Source organism: Phaethon aethereus (genome assembly GCF_964289735.1).
Source record: "Phaethon aethereus genome assembly, chromosome: 14".
Taxonomy (NCBI): domain Eukaryota; kingdom Metazoa; phylum Chordata; class Aves; order Phaethontiformes; family Phaethontidae; genus Phaethon; species Phaethon aethereus.
In genome coordinates, this window is record NC_138590.1 from 11,237,383 (window position 1) to 11,257,507 (window position 20,125).

At 63.8% G+C, this 20,125-nt stretch overlaps 3 protein-coding genes across 3 annotated transcripts; all 3 read left to right on the forward strand.

The window, feature by feature from the left end:
• Positions 1–875: 875 nt before the first annotated feature.
• Positions 876–7,842, forward strand: RGS14 (regulator of G protein signaling 14; the record flags this gene model as incomplete). Its single annotated transcript, XM_082006395.1, has 15 exons — positions 876–920; positions 2,377–2,398; positions 3,622–3,776; positions 3,892–3,984; positions 4,554–4,697; positions 4,866–5,015; positions 5,204–5,324; positions 5,414–5,538; positions 5,613–5,816; positions 5,913–5,989; positions 6,158–6,284; positions 6,595–6,676; positions 6,863–6,921; positions 7,138–7,252; positions 7,555–7,842. 15 exons carry the CDS (start codon positions 876–878, stop codon positions 7,788–7,790), a joined length of 1,755 nt encoding a protein of 584 aa, XP_081862521.1. The 3' UTR covers positions 7,791–7,842.
• A 2,728-nt stretch (positions 7,843–10,570) lies between these two features.
• SLC34A1 (solute carrier family 34 member 1) lies at positions 10,571–15,087 on the forward strand (the record flags this gene model as incomplete). Its single annotated transcript, XM_082006035.1, is given in 15 exon segments — positions 10,571–10,775; positions 11,014–11,130; positions 11,283–11,465; positions 11,916–12,044; positions 12,120–12,263; positions 12,373–12,484; positions 12,571–12,766; positions 12,944–13,039; positions 13,137–13,254; positions 13,500–13,667; positions 14,038–14,154; positions 14,321–14,445; positions 14,535–14,826; positions 14,829–14,981; positions 14,984–15,087. Coding segments are annotated over 15 exon segments (2,259 nt in total).
• Positions 15,088–16,046: 959 nt separating this feature from the next.
• LOC309409859 (alpha-2Db adrenergic receptor-like) lies at positions 16,047–17,275 on the forward strand (the record flags this gene model as incomplete). The annotated part of the gene is made up of 1 exon (XM_082006103.1): positions 16,047–17,275. The coding sequence occupies one exon, from the start codon at positions 16,047–16,049 to the stop codon at positions 17,073–17,075; it is 1,029 nt and encodes a 342-aa protein (XP_081862229.1). The 3' UTR covers positions 17,076–17,275.
• Between the last annotated feature and the right edge of the window lie 2,850 nt (positions 17,276–20,125).

The window sequence follows — 20,125 nt, forward strand, 5'->3', positions numbered from 1 at the left end:
GCTCTGTGGTTTATCCTGTAACTGTTAGTTACTTATATTTCCTAACAAATATCCTAAAATATCCATGACTGGTTTGTGGTTGCTGATCAACATGGAACCCCGACCTAGGAGATGGGCAAAACTGCTTAGGCATCAGTTTGGTGACTCCAAGCTGCACGTCCACCACTCGTCTCTGCCAGGCTCTGCTGGCATCCACAGTGCAGGCAGCTCTCCCCAAAAAACGGCTGCTCATGGCAGCAGCAGCATAGCCCTGGGGGCCACCTCCAGCCCCACTGCTTGGTGTGGGGCTGGAGGCAGCTGTGTTCACGGCCAGGGAACAAGCAGGCACCGGGCTTGTTGGAGGGGTGCGTTGGGTATGCTGATGCCCCCCTGCCCCCTTGTTCCCTGGGGTGATGTGGTGCCCAGGAGGAGCCCCCTCGGGCTGCCCAGGCTGCTGGGAGTGGTGGCGATGGCGTGGTGACCCCGAGGCAGCACCGGCCGTGCTGGCAATGGCGACTGAGTAGGGCAGGGATGAGGGACAGGGACTGCATGGGGATTCAGATGGGCATGGGGATGAGGATGGGGACAGGGATACAGTTGGCGTCACAGATGCTGATGGGGACAGGGACAGGAGCGGGGCCGGGGACGCGGGCCGGGCGCGGCGCCTCCTGGCCCGGAGCTGGAGCCGGAGCCGGTGCCCAGCGGGGCGGTGCCGGGGCCGGCGGCGGCGGCGGCGGCGCGGGGCGGGAGGGCGGCTCCGCTCCCCCTTCGCGGTCTCGGTTCCCATGGCGACACTTCCTGTGGCAGCCGAAAGCGGTAGTGCCGGGCAGCGCCGGGCCGGGGATGCTGCGGGGCCGCGGGCCGCGCCGGTAGCGCTGGGCCGGGCGGTGCCAGGCATGCAGGGCAAGGGCAAGCTGCTGCTGGTCCACAACGGCCGTATGGTGAGTCCCGGCCCGGGGCGCCGGTCCCCGTCCCTCGGGGCGGCCCCGCCCGGCGGCACGGTCGTGCGGCCGGGTACCGGGCAGGCAGGGGCTGTGGGGCCGGGTACCAGGCAGGCCGAGGGATGTATGGGTCTGGGTACCGGGCAGACAGAGTGGTGTGGGGCAGATAACGGGCAGGCAGAGGAGTATGGGTCTGGGTACTGGGCAGGCAGAGTGATGTATGGGGCCAGGTCACAGGCTGGCAGAGGGGTGTGGGGTGGATAAGGGGCAGGCAGGGGGTGTGGGGCTGAGTAAAGTGCAGACGGGGTTGTATGGGGCGTGGGTACCCACAGCAGGCAGAGATGTAGAGGGGTACTAGGGCAGGCAACGGTATATGGGGCTGGGTTGACGAGAAGGCAGGGGTCTATGAGGCTGAGGCACCAGTGTAAGGGGGGATGTATGGGGCTGGGGTAAATAGGAGTCAGCAGTGCTGGGGTACATGGCACAGGCAGGGCAGAGCTATGTGTGGGCGTGGGTGACAGGGGTGGATGGGGAAGAGCAAGCAGATGACAAAGATAGGGGTATGTGGGGCTGGGGTAAGGGGCATGGCAGCGGCATGTGGGATGGGGTAGCAGGGACAGGCAGGGGTGGGACAGTGGGGCTGGGGTAGGAGGCAGGAGAGGCAGGGAGGGGCTGGGATGGGGACAGGCAGGGGGTGTGCAGGGCAGGCTGGGGTGTGTGAGGCTGGCAGGGTGGGGGACACTGGCCAGGTCACAGGTGCCAGCATGGCCCCAGGAGGGCAACGAGAGGCTGTGCCGTGCAACGAGTGCTTGGCTGGGCTTTGATTGTGGAGGCTCTGCCCATCTGCCGGCTTGCTGTGAGTCCTGGGGCACCATAGCCCCGCAGCAGGTATCTGGGGCAGCCCAGGGGATGCTGCAGAGCACCCTGGCCTGCTGTGCCCCGGGCTGGCAGCTCTGGCAGGACCCAGTCCCTGTTTGTGGGCATCTGCCCTTCAGTAGCCCCAGGGCCCAAGGAAGGAGAGAGAAGGCAGTTTGCCTGCTCAGGGCTGTGGTTGTCCTTCCTTCCCTCCCCTCCTCCCCTCCTCTTCCTGTGCCGATGAGGCTGCTTCTCTCCTCCCTGGGCAGCGGTGGCAGAGTTACCTCTTATAGCATCTGCCCTTTCCCAATTGCTGGCCTGGCCCCGGGGCAGTAGATGCATGGGAGGTGGGAGAAAAGCTGCCCTCCCCTTGTAACCCCCACCGCTACTTGCTGCCCGGGGGCTGGGAGCCCTGTGTTCTGCGCCTGCTGTGGGGCAGCCATCGTGGTTGCAGCTAACACCAGAGTGATGTTTGCTGGCAGCCCGTATCCCTTGCTCCTGGGTTCGGACTGGGCTTGCCCTGATGCCTGCCTGGTACCGCTCCACTGGGCTGACAGACGTCCTGTGCACCCTCTCACCTCTCTTCTTTCCACTCCCGCAGGGCCCGGCTGTGTCGGATGGAGGTAAGGCTGCTCTGTGCTCTGGGACGGGAGGCTGGCATCGTCTTCGGGGCGGGGGGAAGCCCACAGCCAGACTGGTGCCAGGGGCAAGGAGCCAGCAGAGAGCCAGGTCCTGTGTCAGCACAGGCTATGTTGTGGGCGGGTGCATGGCTGGGCCCCGCAGTGCCGGGCTGAGCCCTGTGCCAGGGACTTCCCATATCCCTCCATCCCTCCCGCACAGCCCTGTGTCACCTGTCCCTCCCTTCTGTCTGCTTACCTGGCACCCTTGGGTGTCAGGGGCTGAGGGGCTTCCCAGGGCAAGTAGAACCTGGGTACCAGCCAGCCCTGTGTTCTCTGAGGGAGTCTGTCTGTCTGACTGTCTCTTAGTGCACTGGATGTCTCAGATGGCCCATTCACCCATCTCAGCCCTGCTGTGGGATCCTTCCAGCACAGGGTGCCAGTGGCTGCTTGTTCGCAGCTGCATGCACAGGGTGTGCACAGTTACCCCATGTTTTGGACAGGAGAAGAAGGGCAGGGAGGCAGCAAATCATCAGCCTGCTGCTTCCTCTATTCCCGCCGGCTTTGCAGGGAGAACCCTGCCTGCATACCCTTTTCTCACAAATGGCCCTCTGCTCCCAGTTGCTCACCAGCCAAACCAGTTCAAAAGCTGGGGTTGCCCCTGGGAACTTCCGCCTTTTTGACCGAGGGACTCCATTTGAATGCACGGTCACTTTGGGTTTCCTTGAGGGAGAGTTTTCCTGGGGTTGGGAGCTGGGCATCACACTTTGTGATCCTTCCTCTCGCTGGGTTTGTTCCTTGTCATGGCCAGAGGAATGGAAAAGTTCAGGCACCTCTACCCATCCTCCAAGCTTCCCTCCACGCTGCGTGCCCCCCATGTCCCTTTCCACCCTGCTTTCCCTCCCCGGCTGGGTGCCTTCCCCACGCATCAGCTTTGTTCCCCTGGGAGATGAGTCACAGGCGGAGTCACGGTGACACCCCGGGGAGGGGAGGACAGCCAGCGCTGGCAGGGAAGGGACGGTCACGCCTGAAGGTGCCAGCTGTGACATCGGGCACTTGATCTGCCGTGGATGCTGCTGTGATGCTCCTCGCATTCCTTACCTGAGGGTTTGCCGCCTCCGATCAGGATGGGTCGGATGAACTTGCTGCAGATACGAGGGGCTGCTGGCGATTGGGAATGACCCTGGGGGACACCCAGGCAGCCAGAACTGACCTTTTTTCTCTCTCAGAGTTAAACGCCTCCAGGGCGCGTGGCAGCAACCACAGTGTGAACAGCCTGCCGGGACCGCCAGCCACCTGCGGCTCCACACAGGGGTCTGTGGTCAGCTGGGCCGAATCCTTTGAGACGCTGCTGCAGGACCGTGTGGCTGTCACCTACTTCACTGTGAGTGCCACAGCCCAGACCTCAATCCTTGTTACTGTTGGCTCCTATTTATGAGCAACAAAGCCGTGCCACAGCCATGGTGCTGTCCTGGCCAGCAGCTCTCTCTGCCACACAGGAGTTCCTCAAGAAGGAGTTCAGTGCCGAAAACGTCTACTTCTGGCAGGCATGTGAGCGATTCCAGCAGATCCCGGCCAGTGACACGCAGCAGGTACTGGCCTTCATGCAGCCACAGTGCAGCTGAGCCTGGGTCACACAGCTGCTGGGAGGGACGTGGGCAGAGGTGGAGGTGGCTGCCGTGCCTGCATGTCCCAGTGCCCTGTCAGACCCCTGTTCTGGGAGGCTGAGCAGGCTGGAGTCTCTTGTGGGAGGGACAAGGAGATGGATGTGATGAGCATCTGAAAAGCCACAGCCTACAGAGCAGGAAGTGCTTCTCCAGTCTGGGGTGGCCAGAGGGTGGAGAACGCTGCTGGGAGGACAAGAGACCAAGGGCAGAGAGCTCGACGGGGGCTCGTGGGGACAGAGCCACACAGCTGGTGGGGATGGTTCCTACCTCAGGCTGTACCTCCATGGAGAGACTGGCATGTTGTGCCCAGAGCTTGGCGCTGGGTGGGGGAGGCTGGATCCAATGCCTGTCCTGAAGTGCAGGTACTGAGCTGGTCCCAGGGGGCTCTTGGCCCCTCAGGGCTCAGGTGGCTCCACAGGGTGAGTCAGGGGCTCCCCGCAGGGTAGCAGTGAGAACGGGGCTCCTGGTCCCGGCCTGACACCCCACTTTCGCAGCTGGCCCAGGAGGCACGGCGGATCTATGACGAGTTCCTCTCCAGCCACTCAGTCAGTCCCGTGAACATCGACAAGCAGGCCTGGATTGGGGAGGACATGCTGGCCACCCCCTCCCCAGACATGTTTCGCATCCAGCAGCTCCAGGTATGAGCAGCACCCGTGCTCCACCCCACCTGCAAGATGGGTGCTGTGGGACCACCCCACCCATCACCCAGCATCACTGCTGTCAACTCGGGGCCGTGCCACGGGGCGGTGGTCAAAGTGAGCTGTAGGTGGGCAGGGGTCTTAAGCATACACATCCTCCGTTTGCAGATCTTTAACCTGATGAAGTTTGACAGCTACACGCGCTTCGTGAAATCCCCACTCTACCAGGCCTGCCTGCGGGCAGAGAGCCAAGGGCAGCCCCTGCCTGACCTGCGTCCCCACTCCCGCAGCAGCAGCCCCCCGCCTGACCTCAGCAGGGTGAGTGGGGTGGGAAGGGGGGATGGGGACCTCTCCCTTCACCTGAGAAAATGGTTTTGGGTCCCTTTCCTGCTCTTTGGAGCAAACCCAGCCCCAGGCTGAGGACAGACAAGCGATTGGGGGACCGGGGAAAGGGAAGGGGCAGCCTCAGATGTTCCCAAGCTGAAATGCTTCTCTCTTTGCCCCAGAAGTCAAAGCTGAAGCTGGGCAAGTCCCTGCCGCTGGGGGTGGAGACAGTGGGCAGTGGTGCCAACCGCAGCCCCCGCCGGTCCTTCAGGAAGGGAGAACGGCGGGAGCCCTCCTGGGCAGGTAGGTGCTGTGCCAAGCAGGGCAGCCAGGACCGTGCCACCCCTGAAAGGAGCCCACGGTCCCCACCACTGTCCCTCTGTCTGTCCTAGAGGGGGGAGAAGGTGGTGGGAGCACCATGCTGTGGCGGGAGTCCCAGGGCTCACTCAACTCCTCGGCCAGCTTGGACCTGGGCTTCCTGTCCTCGACCAGCACGGCCGCCAGCCCCTGGACGGAGGTGAGTCGTCACCACGCCGGCCCCACGCATCACTGACACCGGCTGGGCTCATCCTACCGCATCCCTCCTGGCAGGGCCATCGGAAGAGCCTGGGGGGCAGCGAGGCAGAGCTGCCATCCAAGCCCACGAAGTACTGCTGCGTGTACCTGCCCGACGGCACAGCCTCGCTGGCCTCTGTCCGGCCCAGCCACTCCATCCGCGACATGCTGGCAGGGATATGCGAGAAGCGTGGCTTCAGCCTCCCTGACATCAAGGTCTACCTGGTGGGAAATGAGCAGGTAGGAGGGAGAGGGGGCTCCTACCAGATGGACCATCCCATGGCCGGGACCATGTGCTACTCTGCTTGCTGTGTCCTGATGGTTTGGCTCTTGCAGAAAGCGCTGGTGCTGGACCAGGAGTGCTCTGTGTTGGCAGACCAGGAGGTGAAGCTGGAGAACAGGATAAGCTTTGAGTGAGTGGGAGCTTTGGGGCTGATGATGGTGTCCACAAGTGTCCAGTCCACGTCGTGTGTGGCCACCCATGGTGCCCCACACCCAACCCCCAGGCAGTCCCGAATGTCCCGTCTCTGCCCCTGCCTGTCCGTGCTTGCCTGCAGACAGCCTCTTCTCCCTCTCTGCAGGCTGGAAATCTCCTCCCTCAGTAAGACCATCCGCATCACGGCGAAGTCAACCAAGCGCATCCGGGAAGCGTTGCAGCCCGTGCTGGGGAAGTACGGTGTGAGCATGGAGCTGGCACTGCTGCGGCGGGTGAGGGCTCGCGACTCGGTGGGCATGGCCCCAGCCTCCTGCAGCTGGGATGCTGCTGGCGGGGGGCCAGGTTTAGGGCTCGGGGCCGGGGCTGCTGGCAGTGAGTAGTGGTGCATGCCAGGGGCAGCCTGCGGGCTTGTGGAGAGTCACTGGTGTTTGAGATGGGCTGTGGCACCCCACCATGTGGGTGTGCTCTGCGCTGTGCAGCCCATGACCTGGCAGGGTCTGGTGGGGCACTCACAGGTCCTCAGCCTGCCTGCCTTTGCCGTGCCGCAGCGAGCATGACACTGGCTGGCTCTTCCTGTTGCAGCAAGGCGAGCCAGCTGCCCTGGACCTGGAGAAGCTGGTCAGCACAGTGGCTGCTCAGAAACTCGTCCTGGAAACACCAGCAGGTAAAGTATCTTGCCCCCAAAGCCATGTCACTCTACAAAGCCATGTGCCCCCACAGAGTGCTCGCAGGGCCAGGGCTGCTTTCTGCTGGCCATGGCTCCTGCTCCCTGGGATGGGCTCCATCCTGTCATCAGCTGGGCCAGGACCGGCGTGCTGGCGCAGGGTGCTGAGCATCAGTTACCTTGCAGACATGCAGGTGATGGAGAGTGCTGAGGCCATGGCTGCCCCCTCCCCACTCCGGAGCGAGGTGAGCTTAAGATCCCACTGCCCTGGTCAGAGATGCCCCCACGGCTGCTGCCACGGTCCATGGGGAAGATGTGCCCTGCTGCGACCCCAGCGCATGCTGCTGAGCTGGGAAGCGGGTGCTGAGGCAGGAGCCTGGCTAAGGGAGGGCAGTGGGGATGTGGGCTGGGTGAGCGCTGCCTCCTTGCCCTGTCACTGAGGCCTGGGCCACTCATCGCAGGAGGGAAGCCCAACAGGAGCAGAGCGTGACACACTCTGGGAGATGCCCTCTTCCTTCTCCCGGCCCCGGTCTTCAGCTGCCACGAACCTGAACCGCCGCACGTACGACCTGGAAGGTGAGACCTGGTGTATCTGAAACCTGAGGGCTGGGGCAAAACACAAGGTGAGGGACACAGAGCCCCTGGTCCGCTGGGAATGGGTCCTGTGAAGCTGGGGATAGGCTATGCAGGGACTTGGGGTCCCCCAGTGTGCTGGGGATGGGTGCAGGGTCCCATGGGTGCTGGCATGGAGCAAGGAGAAGGTGCAGGTGCTGTGCCTGGAACATGTTCAGGGTCATGTCAGGTGGAGAGGGCAGTCGAGGTGTTAGGACAGGAACCCCAAGTGCCAGGCTCAGGTGCACGACCTGCATTTCCCCCAGGGCTGGTGGAGCTGCTGAACCGTGCCCAGAGCTGCCGGGCCAACGACCAGCGTGGGCTGCTCTCCAAGGAGGATCTGGTCCTGCCCGACTTCCTCCAGCTCCCTGGGCAGGACGACAGCACCTGCAAGGGGTCAAATCAGCCCTGTGCCCCTCGCCCAGGCTCTGAGGGAAGCGGCCATCCTCAGCCCGCAGAGCCCGTGCCGGCTCAGCCTCCGGTCGATCACGAGTTCCGATGAGTCCTGCTGCACATCTGCACCCGGCGCATGGTACCCCCGGGCCATGCCGGTGTTCAACACGGGGCCTGACTGGCCCCTGCCCTGCACCACTGACACTGCCTGGACTGCAGATTCATCCACGTCCTGTCCCAAACTGTCGTGTCGTATCACTGTGAGTGGTTGCGCAGCTGCCATGCCCCTCGGTGAGGTTGCATCCTGGTGCACGTCAAGGGAGTCCTGTACATAGTTTGAATCCCCATTGCAAAGCACTTTGTAACGTCCCACGTGTGCCTGGCACTGTCCTGCCCGCTGCCTGCGGCAGAGCTGCCTGCCCAGCAAATCCTGCCTGTGCTGGGCTGGCACAGCCCTGCTGACTGTTCTGGTGGGGAAAGCACCCTTCCAGCTGAAGGGTGTGCAGGATAGAGAGGGTGGGTGCGCTGGCAGGGCAGGCCCCAGCCCTGAACGCTGGTGCTGTGGGCAGGCAGGGTCAGGAGAATGCATGTCCGGAGCTGAGGGACAGATCCAGTCCCTGACCGCACAGGGCTTCCCCCGTTGTTGATGTGCAGGCCTACCCTTCCCCGGGAGGGTGAGCATGGCCCTGCTGGCCTGTGTCCCAGGCAGGTTGTTACCATCTGTGTTGCATGAGCACGGCTGGGCCATGATCCTGCCATGGTAGCACCACTATTGTGGAGCAGGGCACCTGGTTCTTGCTCTAAGCAGACTGTGGCAGAGCCAGCAGGTCGTGCCAAAGAAGCCTTCCTTCTCCCCGCAGGGAGACCCTGTGTGGGTGGCTGCTGAAGCGACCCACAGGAGCAGATTCCCCGTTAGGTCCCCTGCCCTGGCCCGGCTGGGGCTGCGGTTGCTTGGCCCTCGGGGACAGGCCTGCCTGGTGCCAGAGGAATGCAGCACCCCTGGGTGCTGAGCACCTCAGCCTGGTGTGCAGGTACCCAGTGTGTGCCCAGCCTGGCATCCCTGCCGGTGGCTGTGTTGGGCTGTAACCTTGAGCCCAGCTCTGCCAGACCCGGCTGTGCCCTGTGGGTCTCCTCTGCAGCCCTGTGTCCCCAGAGGTCCCAGAACCAGTCCACGATGGAGACAGCCCCCCACCAGCAGCCAGGAGATCCCTCCATCATCCATGCATGCTGGGGCCCTTCCTGGCTGTGCCCTGGGTCACCGCTCTGTCACCACTGCCTGGCCAGAGGCAGAGGGGTGGCCCAGGGCAGCCCCGGGGCTCACCCACGGATGGGGGGCATGGCCACCCAGTCCCAGGCTGCCACAGCTGGCTGCAGCCCTGGTCAGAGCCCCCCTGTGTCTCTGTGGTGCTGCTCAGTCCCATCTGCGGTGTGAAACCGGGGGAAATAAAGAGCATTGCCTGGACATGCGTCCCACTCCTTCCTCCACTGCTGAGGCCAGATGGTGCTTTTCCCTCCAGCCCCTTGTACCCCACAGAGCCCCCCTGGGGCCAGGGCAGGGCTGGAGCCAGCCCTTGGCTCCGGTGCCACCCTGCCTGGCAGCAAGGGGCAGTGCCAGGAGCTTGTTTTCTCGGTACCGCTGATGGTGTAGGGGAAGCTGCGGGGCCGGCATGGCCAAGGACTTCAGCCCCGACCCTGTCAATGAGTGACAGCCAGAGCTGCCAGGGCCTCACTGGGTTAATGATTGTGGGGGCAGCTGGCCAAAAGCCCCCGGGCATGGGGCAAGTGCGGACACGGGCCTCCTGCCTGCTGCAGCCTGGCACAGGCCTCTGTGGGTGCCAGTGGGCTGCACCCCTCAGCCAGAAGAGTCCACAGGCCCTGCAGAGCCAGGACATGTCCCCTGCTGTGGCACCTCCCGGGCATTCAGCTCCATCGGTCTGTGACTCGGCGGAGCGTCGGTGATGCTCCAGCACTGGCAGGGATGTCCCCAGGCTGTCCCCGAGCACCCTGGGGTACCCAAGGGACCTCTCCTTGCTCCCCCCATACAATCGCAGCTGGCTTGCCATGATGTTGGGTCCTGGGAGTGGCTGATCCCAGGGGAATGGGGACGTGGCAGCCACATGGCTCCTCCATGCCTGCTCCCCACAGGCACTGAGGCTGGAGGGGCCTTTGGCCCCTGGCTCTCCCCTGAGCAGACGTGGATGCAAGCTGGCCAGGCATCTTGTGGGTGGATGGAAACTTGGCAGGAGGTGCATAAACAGCAGGTAATGATAAATGGCATCAAGGAGGTGGTGACAGCAACACTGGTGTCGCTCTGCTCCTGCCCACCCTAGCATCTCACGTGCTGGGAAGACGTGGGCTCTGCCCCACGCAGCCCTCGCAGCACTGCCGGCTGCTCCGCGCTGAGCCACTGGCACGGACTGAGCCGGGCCATGTGCCACCGTCACCACCAGCAACAGGACACAGGGCCCACACTGGTGCTGACGTAACCCACCACCAACACCGTGGCGGCGAGGATGGTGCATGCCCTAGGCAGAGCTGGGTCCCTCCCAGCTGGTGCTCAGATGGTTCCAAGGATGGCGGATGCGTGCGTGGCCTCACCTCTGGTTTGGGACACCCCAGCAACACCAGCACCAAGTCCTTCTCCTCCTCGCCCTCCTCTCTAGCAGGGGATGAAGCACCCGGCACCAAGTGATGGAGAGCTGAGGCTGCTCTGGCATCACCCCTCGGGCACTGGGCTCCAGCTCTGCCCCAGCTTTGCTCCCCACCGCACCGGCTGCTGCTTGCCCAGGGACAATGCTGAGCCTCGGGCAGGCGAGGCGGGGTGTGCCAGCGGCACGGTACCCCACGGGCGCATGCCCCATCCCTCCCTGGGGACGCGGCTGACGCGGGATGCTGCGGGGTTACCCATTAACCGCAGGAATTTCTGGGGAGGAGGTGAGCAGCGAGCGGAGGCGAGGGGCAACCCGGGGCTCCTTAGACTTTGCTCTTGGCGTGTGTATAAAGGGCCGCAGTGCCCCACAGGCCACTTCGCTGGAGGGACGTGTGGATGTGGCATGTGGACATGGCACTGCCCTGAGTGCCTGGCCAGCCCCAGGTGAGCAGGGCCCCGAGCAGAAGAGGTCCCCTCCCCATGTCCCCTCCCGGTGTACCCTGCCTGCCCTTGCGGGAGCTTGCTGGAGTGGCCTAGCAGCAGCTTGGTGGCCCAGGGGACCATTTGGTGATGGGATGGTGCTCCACAGTCATGCCAGCACCGCAGGAATTCAGGGGCTGGTGGCGGTCGGCATGGTGCAGCCGTGGCTCTGCCATGGTGACGCCTGTCCACCTCTGCTCAGCCTCAGCAGGAGTGATGCTGCCCTACCGGAGAGAGAGCCCGGCCCTGCCCCGCTGCCCAGTGCGGGGAGGAAGGGTGGTGCACGGGCCCCAGTTCGCCTACTGCCCCAGCCCCCAAGGTAGGTGCCCCCAGCTCTCCTCCTCCTCTTCCTCACCCTGCTGGGCTCAGCTCTGCTTCTGGCCAGACCCTGGCCTAGGTGGTGCCCGGCTCTTCTCTACAGGGGGGTCCCCACGACGATGGGGCCGTAACGTGGGTGCTCCCTCTCCCCAGCTCTGCACCGGCTGCCGGGAGCCCACACCTGCCCCTTCACCGTCAGTGCGGTGCCTTGCCCTGACCATGGCTTCCCCTGCCCTGGCTCCCCGGGGCGCCTGGGCGAGGGCAGGGAGCGGTACGAGCTGGATGCCCTGCCCTGGCAGGCACCCCGGCTGGGCTTGGACGAGCTGCAGAAGCCAGGTGAGACCCCCGGGTGGTGGGCAGGCAGCACCCAGGTTGGGGAGCACCCCAAAGACCTGCCAAAGGCACCCGGGGTGGGCCTTGGGGTACCAGGACTGTGGGGTGCCAGGAAAGCCTCAGCTGTGTTCCTGGGATCCTCCCCGCTGCCCCATGGTGCCAGTCCTCATGCTGGCACACCATCCAGACCCCCAGCGCGGCAGGCTGCCTGCTGGCGGGGGACTCCCTCAGCTCCCCGAGGTGCCGCGGGCAGAGCCAAGGGGCAACAGGGGCAGTCGGCACAAGGCGCTCCAGGGTGGGAGGAGATGGAGGGGACCCAGGGAGTGGTAGCACAGCTAGGGACGCAAGCCGCGTCCCACTGGGCACATGGGAGGATGGTGTAGGGCTGTGGGAACCCGGAGAGCTGGGGCTGTGCCGCGGCTGGTGTTTAACACTCTCTCTTGTCTTGCGCAGAGCTGGGGTGCTGGGCCAGGGTCCAGTCCATCTGTGTCTCCCTTCTCAAGGTGCCCCTGATGTTTGGGTTCCTGTACCTCTTCGTGTGCTCCCTGGACGTACTCAGTTCTGCCTTCCAGCTGGCTGGAGGTAAGGTGGCGGTGGCACCTGGGTGGCTGGTGGCACCCACTGTGCCGGCACCCTGCCACTCATGCTCTCTTGCAGGCAAGGTGGCTGGGGACATCTTCAAGGACAATGCCATCCTCTCCAACCCGGTGGCTGGGTTGGTGGTGGGCATCCTAGTGACTGTGCTGGTGCAGAGCTCCTCCACCTCCACCTCCATCATTGTCAGCATGGTCTCCTCAGGCCGTGAGTGTGCCTGCAGGGCTCCCGGGGACCTGAGGCTGGAGGACAGGGTGGCCGGATGGGGTCACCCTGAGCTGGGCCATGCGAGGCTAGTGGGTCTCTCTGTCCCCAGTGCTGGAAGTGCGCTCTGCCATCCCCATCATCATGGGCTCCAACATCGGCACCTCCGTCACCAACACCATTGTGGCCCTCATGCAGGCTGGCGACCGCAGTGAGTTCAAACGGTGAGAGGTGGTCAGGGTAGAGGGGACTCAGGAGCTGGGGGCTACTCCCCACAGGCCACCCCATGCTGACATGCTCCTCTGCACAGGGCCTTTGCTGGTGCCACAGTGCACGACTGCTTCAACTGGCTGTCAGTGCTGGTCCTGCTGCCACTGGAGGTGGTGAGCGGGTACCTGCACCACGTCACACGCCTGGTTGTGGCCACTTTCAACATCCGCAGCGGGAAGGATGCCCCCGACCTGCTGAAGATCATCACGGAGCCCTTCACCAAGCTCATCATCCAGGTCTCCTCAGCTGTGGTGTCCCCAGGCTGGTGGTTGTCCCCCAGAATTGCTGTCTCAATGCTGGTGGTGATGTCCCCAGCACTGGTGTCCCTTTGACAGTGGTTGTAGTGAAGATGTCCCCAGGCTGTGGGTGCTGTCAGGCCCCAAGGGTCCTCTCCAACGTGTGTGTTGTTGCAGCTGGACAAGTCGGTGATCACAGGCATTGCAACAGGGGATGAGAGCCTGCGCAACCGGAGTCTCATCCGTGTCTGGTGTGGCCCTGCACCCCCACAGGTGAGGGGCCCATAGCCCTGCTGGGGCCACCAAGTGATCCCATGGAGGGTGGGTGGTGGGCAGGGGCTGGCCGAGGATGCTGTGGAGCCAGCTGCAGACCACCCTCTCGCTGCAGACAGCTGCTGTTGGGCTTGGGTCCCCCCTGAACTGCACGGCCCCTGGTCACTGCAGCACTAAGGGCATCGAGAGCTTCCACAACATCACCAGGCAGAAGTGTGAGTGGGTGTGGGGCACTTGGGCAGGGCTGGGGGGTGTGGGGCATGGGGCTGGGGAGGTGCAGGTTTGGCTGAGGGCTGTATGTGGGATGGAAAGGTGCTGGGCATGGGGCTGGACCCATGATGTGGGGCAGGGCTGGGAGATGTTGGGGCTGGGGTCCTGGTGTGGGGCTGCCTGGGGGGGGCAGGTTTGTGAGCTGGGCCGGGCCAGCCCCAGCCCCTTGCCCAGCCATGCTGTGGGGCAGGCAAGCACCTCTTCACTGACACGCCGCTGCCCGACCTGGCCGTGGGGCTGGTGCTGCTGGCTGGGTCCCTCATCGTGCTCTGCACCTGCCTCATCCTCCTGGTGAAACTCCTCAACTCCCTGCTCAAGGGGCAGGTGGCCAAAGCCATCCAGAAGGTCATCAACACTGGTGAGTGGGATGGGGACTGCCGTGCGGTGAGTGGGATGGGACTCTGCCTGCCCCACGCCCACCCAGTCCCATCCCCACCTGCTGTCCTCAGACCCAACCCTGGCTGCCCCTGACCCCCATGCCCCCTGCCTGGCCCTGATCCCCACTCTGCTTGTGGCTGTCATGGCCTCCTGGTGTCCATGTCCTCTTTCCCCAGACATCCTAGCCACCAGGCTGGCCCCATACCCACAGCCTGACCCCATACCCAGAACTTGGCCCCACAGCCCCCTCCCCAGCACCATGTAGGAGCTCTGGGCTGCTCCCAGCTGATGTGTCCATGCCCATGTCCATGCTTGTGTCCATGCCCGTGCCCATGGCCATGGCATGGCAGACCTCCCGCACCCGCTCAGCTGGCTCACCGGGTACTTCGCCATGGTGGTGGGTGCTGGGATGACCTTCGTGGTGCAGAGCAGCTCTGTCTTCACCTCAGCCATCACACCCCTGATCGGTGAGTCCTGGCCATGCCTGGTCCCCTGCCATGTGCTGGTCCCCGCCATGATGGCCCGTGGGTGCTAAGGCACTCGGAGGGCTGGGAGGAGCCGAGCCTCCTTGGGAGACCATGGGGACAGGACTGTCGAGGAGCAATGGGATGGGATGGGGTGCCTCTCCCACAGGCCTGGGGGTGATCAGCATCGAGCGTGCCTACCCACTGACCCTGGGCTCCAACATTGGCACCACTACCACTGCCATACTGGCCGCCCTGGCCAGCCCAGGGGACAAGCTGGCCAGCTCCTTCCAGGTAAGGGCAGCCTGGGGCCATGGCCGGGCTGGCAGGGGGGGCACCGGCCAAGGCAGGGACTGGGTAAAGCCCATGTGCCTCGCCTGTAGATCGCTCTCTGCCACTTCTTCTTCAACATCTCCGGCATCCTGCTGTGGTACCCGCTGCCCTTCACCCGCCTGCCCATCCGCATGGCCAAGGCTCTGGGCGAGCGCACGGCCAAGTACCGCTGGTTTGCCGTGCTGTACCTCATCGTCTGCTTCCTCCTGCTGCCCTCCCTCATCTTCGGCATCTCCATGGCGGGCTGGCGGGCACTAGTGGGGGTGGGCGCACCCTTCCTAAGCCTCCTCTTCTTCGTGGGGCTGGTGAATGCGCTGCAGGCACGCAGCCCCGGCCGCCTGCCAAATGGCTGCAAACTTGGACTTCCTCCCCGCCTGGATGCCACTCGCTGCAGCCCCTCGACCGGCTCATCACCCGGGCCACCCTCTGCTGCACCGACCGCTGCCGCAGCCCCGAGGGCTGGGAGGAGCGCGAGGGCCCTCCCCGCGGCAAGGCCAGGCTGGGCTGGACAACCCCGCGCTCTCCTACTCCGAGGAGGTGCCTGGCCCCGCCATCCGGGTGGGCTCCCCTCGCCCACCCCTGCACAGTGCCACCCGGCTCTAGTCGTCACTGGATACCCAGGCCACTGCTCCCATGGCTGCCTGGTTTCCACCATCTCTGCTCAGCTGGTGTCTAATAAAAGCCGAGCGCCCGCGCCCCAAGTGTGTGTCTCTTCACAGAGGCTCCTGCCTCTGCAAACCCTGCTGGAGCTGCAGCCGGAGCCGCGGGTGCCAGACGCCCACCATCTCCATACACCACCACTGCACGGCCCAGCCCCGTGCCCGGTGCTGGGGATGCAAAAACGTGCTGCTGGTGCCATAGGGGCACACGCTGATGATGCCACAGCTAAACCCCACACCTGCGGTTTGCCGTCAGCCTGTACCGACGTGCCGCAGGCAGCACCTTCTTCCACCCACCTCATCCCCAGAGGGCCGAGCCAGCAGGGTCTGTGCTGCACCACTATGTGCCATGGCAGCGTGTCGGTGAGCTGGGCATGACACGGGGCAGCTGGTGAGCTGCTGTGGTGCTGCCGGGATGCCGACTCGGCATGGTCAGGCAGTGTCCCCAGCCTGCTGGGTACCCCAACGCCCATGGCAGGAGCCCACCCTCCCCGGTGACCTTGGCAGGAGCCCTTTAAGTGTTGGCAAATACCGTTTCTCCCACTGCCCACAGATGCTTGGGCTCCTGCCAGCGATATCGGCCCGTCCCTCCCTCCCTCCTTCCCTCCCGCCCGCCCTCCTCCCGGGCTGGACAAGTGGAGCGGCGGGGCTGCTGTGGAAGCCACTCCAGGGCTCCCGGCACTGCTGTTGCCCTGCATGCCTGGCCGGGCAACCACCGGGCCAGGACGACCTCTGCCTTGCTGCCAGACTGGGTCAGTAAGGGAGTAGTGGTAGCCAGGACGTTCCCCCGGGGGCTCAGCGATGCTGGGGCTGCGCCACGAGATGCGTCAGGACCGGTGAGCAGGGTGCGCGTGGCAGAGGGCAGCCCCATGGGACTTCATCCGCCTGAGGGGCCGGGCCAGCATGGAGCCAGCCGGCGCCCTCCCCAACACCTCCAGTAACGGCAGCGGCGCCGGCAGTGCCCCGCACTCACCTGCAGCCACGGGGCTCATCCTGCTGGCAGCCCTGGCTGTCCTGCTGGCCACACTGGTGGGCAACACGCTGGTGGTGGCAGCCGTCTCCACCAGCCGGGCACTGCGGGCCCCGCAGAACCTCTTCCTGGTGTCCCTGGCCTCGGCGGACATCCTGGTGGCTGTCCTTGTCCTGCCCTTCTCACTGGCCAACGAGGTGATGGGCTACTGGTATTTCGGCGGCCTGTGGTGCAGCCTGTACCTGGCGCTGGACGTGCTGCTCTGCACCGCTTCCATCGGGCATCTCTGTGCCATCAGCCTCGACCGCTACTGGGCCGTCACCCGGGCGGCCCGACTCAACCTGCGCCGCAGCCCCGGGCGGGTGAAGGGGATGATCGGGGCGGTCTGGGCGGCGGCAGCCCTGGTGGCACTGCCACCGCTCCTGTGGGCCCAGCCGGGGGGCCGGGAATGCCAGCTGAGCCAGGAGACCTGGTACGTGTTGGCCTCCTGTGCTGCCTCCTTCTTCGCCCCCTGTCTCGTCATGGTCGCCGTCTACTGCCGCATCTACCACCTGACCGCCCGGCGGACGGTGGCCCTCTTCACCACCCGCAACCCACGCCCTGCCGGCGCTGGCAAGAAGGGGCCAGGGGTTGGGATGCCGGGCTGGCGGCACCGGAGCCAGCACCAGAGCGTGTCACTGTGCCGGCGGCGGCTGGTGCGGGCACGGGAGCGGCGCTTCACCGTTGTGCTGGCCGTGGTGATGGGGGCATTCGTGCTGTGCTGGTTCCCCTTCTTCTTCACCTACAGCCTGGGGGCTGTCTGTGGGGAGGGCTGCCGCGTCTCCAAGCCCCTCTTCAGCTTCTTCTTCTGGATCGGCTACTGCAACAGCAGCCTCAACCCCCTCATCTACACCCTCTTCAACCGGGACTTTCGCGCCGCCTTCCGCCGGCTCCTCGCCATCCCCCTCCGGCACCGCACCTAGGGCCCCACCAGGACACTGGGGACACGGCCCCCAGCCCCGCTCACCGCTGGCAGCGCCCAGCCCCACCGCAGACCCTGGACTGCAGTGCCGGTGTGTGTCTCGAGGTATGTCTGGAAACACAGGGTTGAATAAAATGCGGCCAAAGCCTGTGCCCGGGGCTGCTGTCTGCCTCCCGGGAGCCGAGCAAGCGGCACCCATTGTCACCACCCATTGTCACATGAGTCACCCCCCTGCTGCCAGGCAAACCCCAGCTCCTCTGCATGCCCGTGACCCCCAGCATGCTCTTGCGCAGCGGACGGGCCCCACGGCTGCTGGGTGGGGGATGAAACCCTCCACTTAGCAGTGTCACCAGCGCCGGGCTGAGCTGGCCATGACACACAGCAGTCCAGTCCAAGTCCTGTCCCCTCCGGCTGCCCATCAGCACGTAGCTGCGCCATGCCATGACGGCTCCGTGGGGGTACATATGTACCGCACAGCGGGGTACAAGGGGTATGAGGCTGGGGTGTGACACCCCACATCCTGCTCAGGGGCTTCACCGGGATCTTGCTACAAGAGGGAAAGGAGGAATGAAATCCTGGTGCCAGAAAGGCCGTCCTCCCTTGGGAGAGTGTGAGAGATGGGGCTGCGTGGGAACAAGCTCCAGCACAGCCCAAAGTGCGAGGGGCCACGGGGGCAATTGTGGGGCGAAGACCTGGGGGCAACCACATCCCTCCGGGGACAGCAGTCGCCCCATGCCTGCCCTGCCCAGCTCCCAGCCCTGCTTTGCACAGACACCCGAGGGTCAGGGACTGCTCCACTTCTCCAGCTTTGAGGCTCAAAATAGAAAATCTCAAAACATTGGACTTTCACTCGGCTAAAAACAGCCACTGGCGCCTGGGAGCTGGAGCCCAAGGAACGCCGTCCCCCACCAGCCCCCACCAGCCTCCGCCGGGGTGGGCACAGCTTGGCCGCAGGGTCCAAGGGCCTGAGAGGGATGGGGGCACTCGCAGCCATGAGGACACCCGGGCCATCCCCTGTGCCCACTGGTCCTGCACGCAGAGGCTCATGGCAGGAGGTTTGGGGCCGGTGGAGGCTCCTGGTGGAATTGTGCCGTGACAGAGGCCCGGTGCTGAACCCCGGAGGCGGCCAACCCCAGCTGGAGCCGCGCTGGCACCATCTGCGGAAGGACCTGCCCTATCGCTGCGGCCTGGCTTCCCCTTCTACAGCTGCCTTTCGCCTTTTCACAATTAAACAGCACTTTGGTTCTAAAAATACCCAGGGAGATGAGGGCGCCTGATGGGGACTGGGCCAGGCCAGCTCAGCCTGGGGAGAGCAGCTCTCCCCGAGGAGCACCAGCCACATGGGCAGCACCCTGGGGGTCCACAGTGCTGGCACCAGGGCAACATCCGAGCCACTGAACGGAGCTTCAGGCTGATGTCCAAAACATCAAATCCTGCAGGCTGGAGGGGTCTGGGAGCACCTGGTCCCCCGCTTTGCCCCATGCACTACCAGGGTGCTGGGGTGCTCCACAGAGAGCCCCCCCGAGCATCTCCTGCTGCATCACCATCCAGCACATCGTCCTGCCTGCTGTAGACGGGTCGAGCAGGTCACTCTGTCTCTTCACCACGGCCCTTTCCATTCCAAGTTCGTACAAAATCCGTTTAATCCACCACAGCGTGACCCTTATTCCTGCCCCGCTCCCGTGACCCCCGTACTGCCGGGAAAGCAGGTGCCCTCAAAGTGCTGATTACTCCTGTCCAATTGCAGCACCTGCGCTTGTCCGCCTGGAATTGCATCCTGCATTTTCAGGCTGTTTCTCCAATTTCTCAAGATTTTGAATTACTCCCCTGATAGGCTTGGGTTTGGAGCCCTCTCCCTCTCCAGTCACATCTCTTCTGCAGAGCTAAAAAGCAGAGTCCTGGTTCCACCACCTGGGCTGCCTCCAGCTCTGTTGGGAACGCCAGGACCCCTCCGGACACTCATGCTGCTCTGGCAGCACCCTGTCGCGAATGACTCTTGCCAGTAGTGGGAACGGTGCTGCAAAACGCCAGCTGGGAGGAAACCAAAAGTAGCAATCTAAGGGTTAAGTGTGCAAATGCATGGTTACAAAGTCATCGCATTTGAAGCTCAAAATAAGTGTGTGCCACTTTTAAAAGGAAAGCAGCTTTTTAAAAGACGAAATCTCACAGTGTGAGCTCGTCCTTCCCGGCAGAGTGACATGGGAGGTATGGCAGGGCAAAGCATCCTCCTCCTCATTGTCACTGCCGGTTTGTCACCAGAAGATGCAACATTTGATCTCCAGAGGATGCTGAAGGGCACGGTGGACCACAGCCAGTTCCAACTGTATGGGCAATGAGTGCTTGGAATAATTTGTGTTATTATCAGCCTCACTAGAGCCTGACAACATGAACCCCTTCCCTCCCACTCACTAGCACAGCCCAGTCAAGCAGTGCTTGGGGGTCCAGGCTGAACCCCACCAGCAGGTTGCCATTGACAGGGGCCAGTGGAAGGACCTGCCCATCACCACGTGCTCCTCCATGCCCTGGCCACCATCAACCTTGCACCTGGGTAGCCCCACTGCCACCAGCCGCCACACACAGCGCAGGAAGGAGGCATTACCCTTGGACTGGAGCAGAAGACAGGAGCTGTCGAAAGGCAGAGGTGACACCCGCGCCCAAAAGCCAGAAGGAGCACAAAGCAGGACAGGCACAACTTGCTAATGGGTCAGAGGGCTAACAAGCAGTTTTACACCCAGAAGAAGCAGGGAGCCAGGCAGGTCATCTGCAGGGCTGATAGACCACCAAGGTGTACTTGAATAAGACAAAGTTCTGCAGAGAATCAAGGACTTATTTTCTGGGGAGCAGGTGGGGAGAGGTTCCCATGCCACAGCTTGTCTTCAGATGGGGTAAGGCTGCCACTAATTGAAGTACCAGTAAAAAAATGGTAAAATTTTTACCAGTAAAAAAAAATTTTAGAGCAAATCGTTGGAGGGAAGAAGCCTGCAGGAGCAGCAGCACACGCTCAAGAGCCCCAGAGGAACTCCAATACCAGAATGGCACATGAGCAGTCCT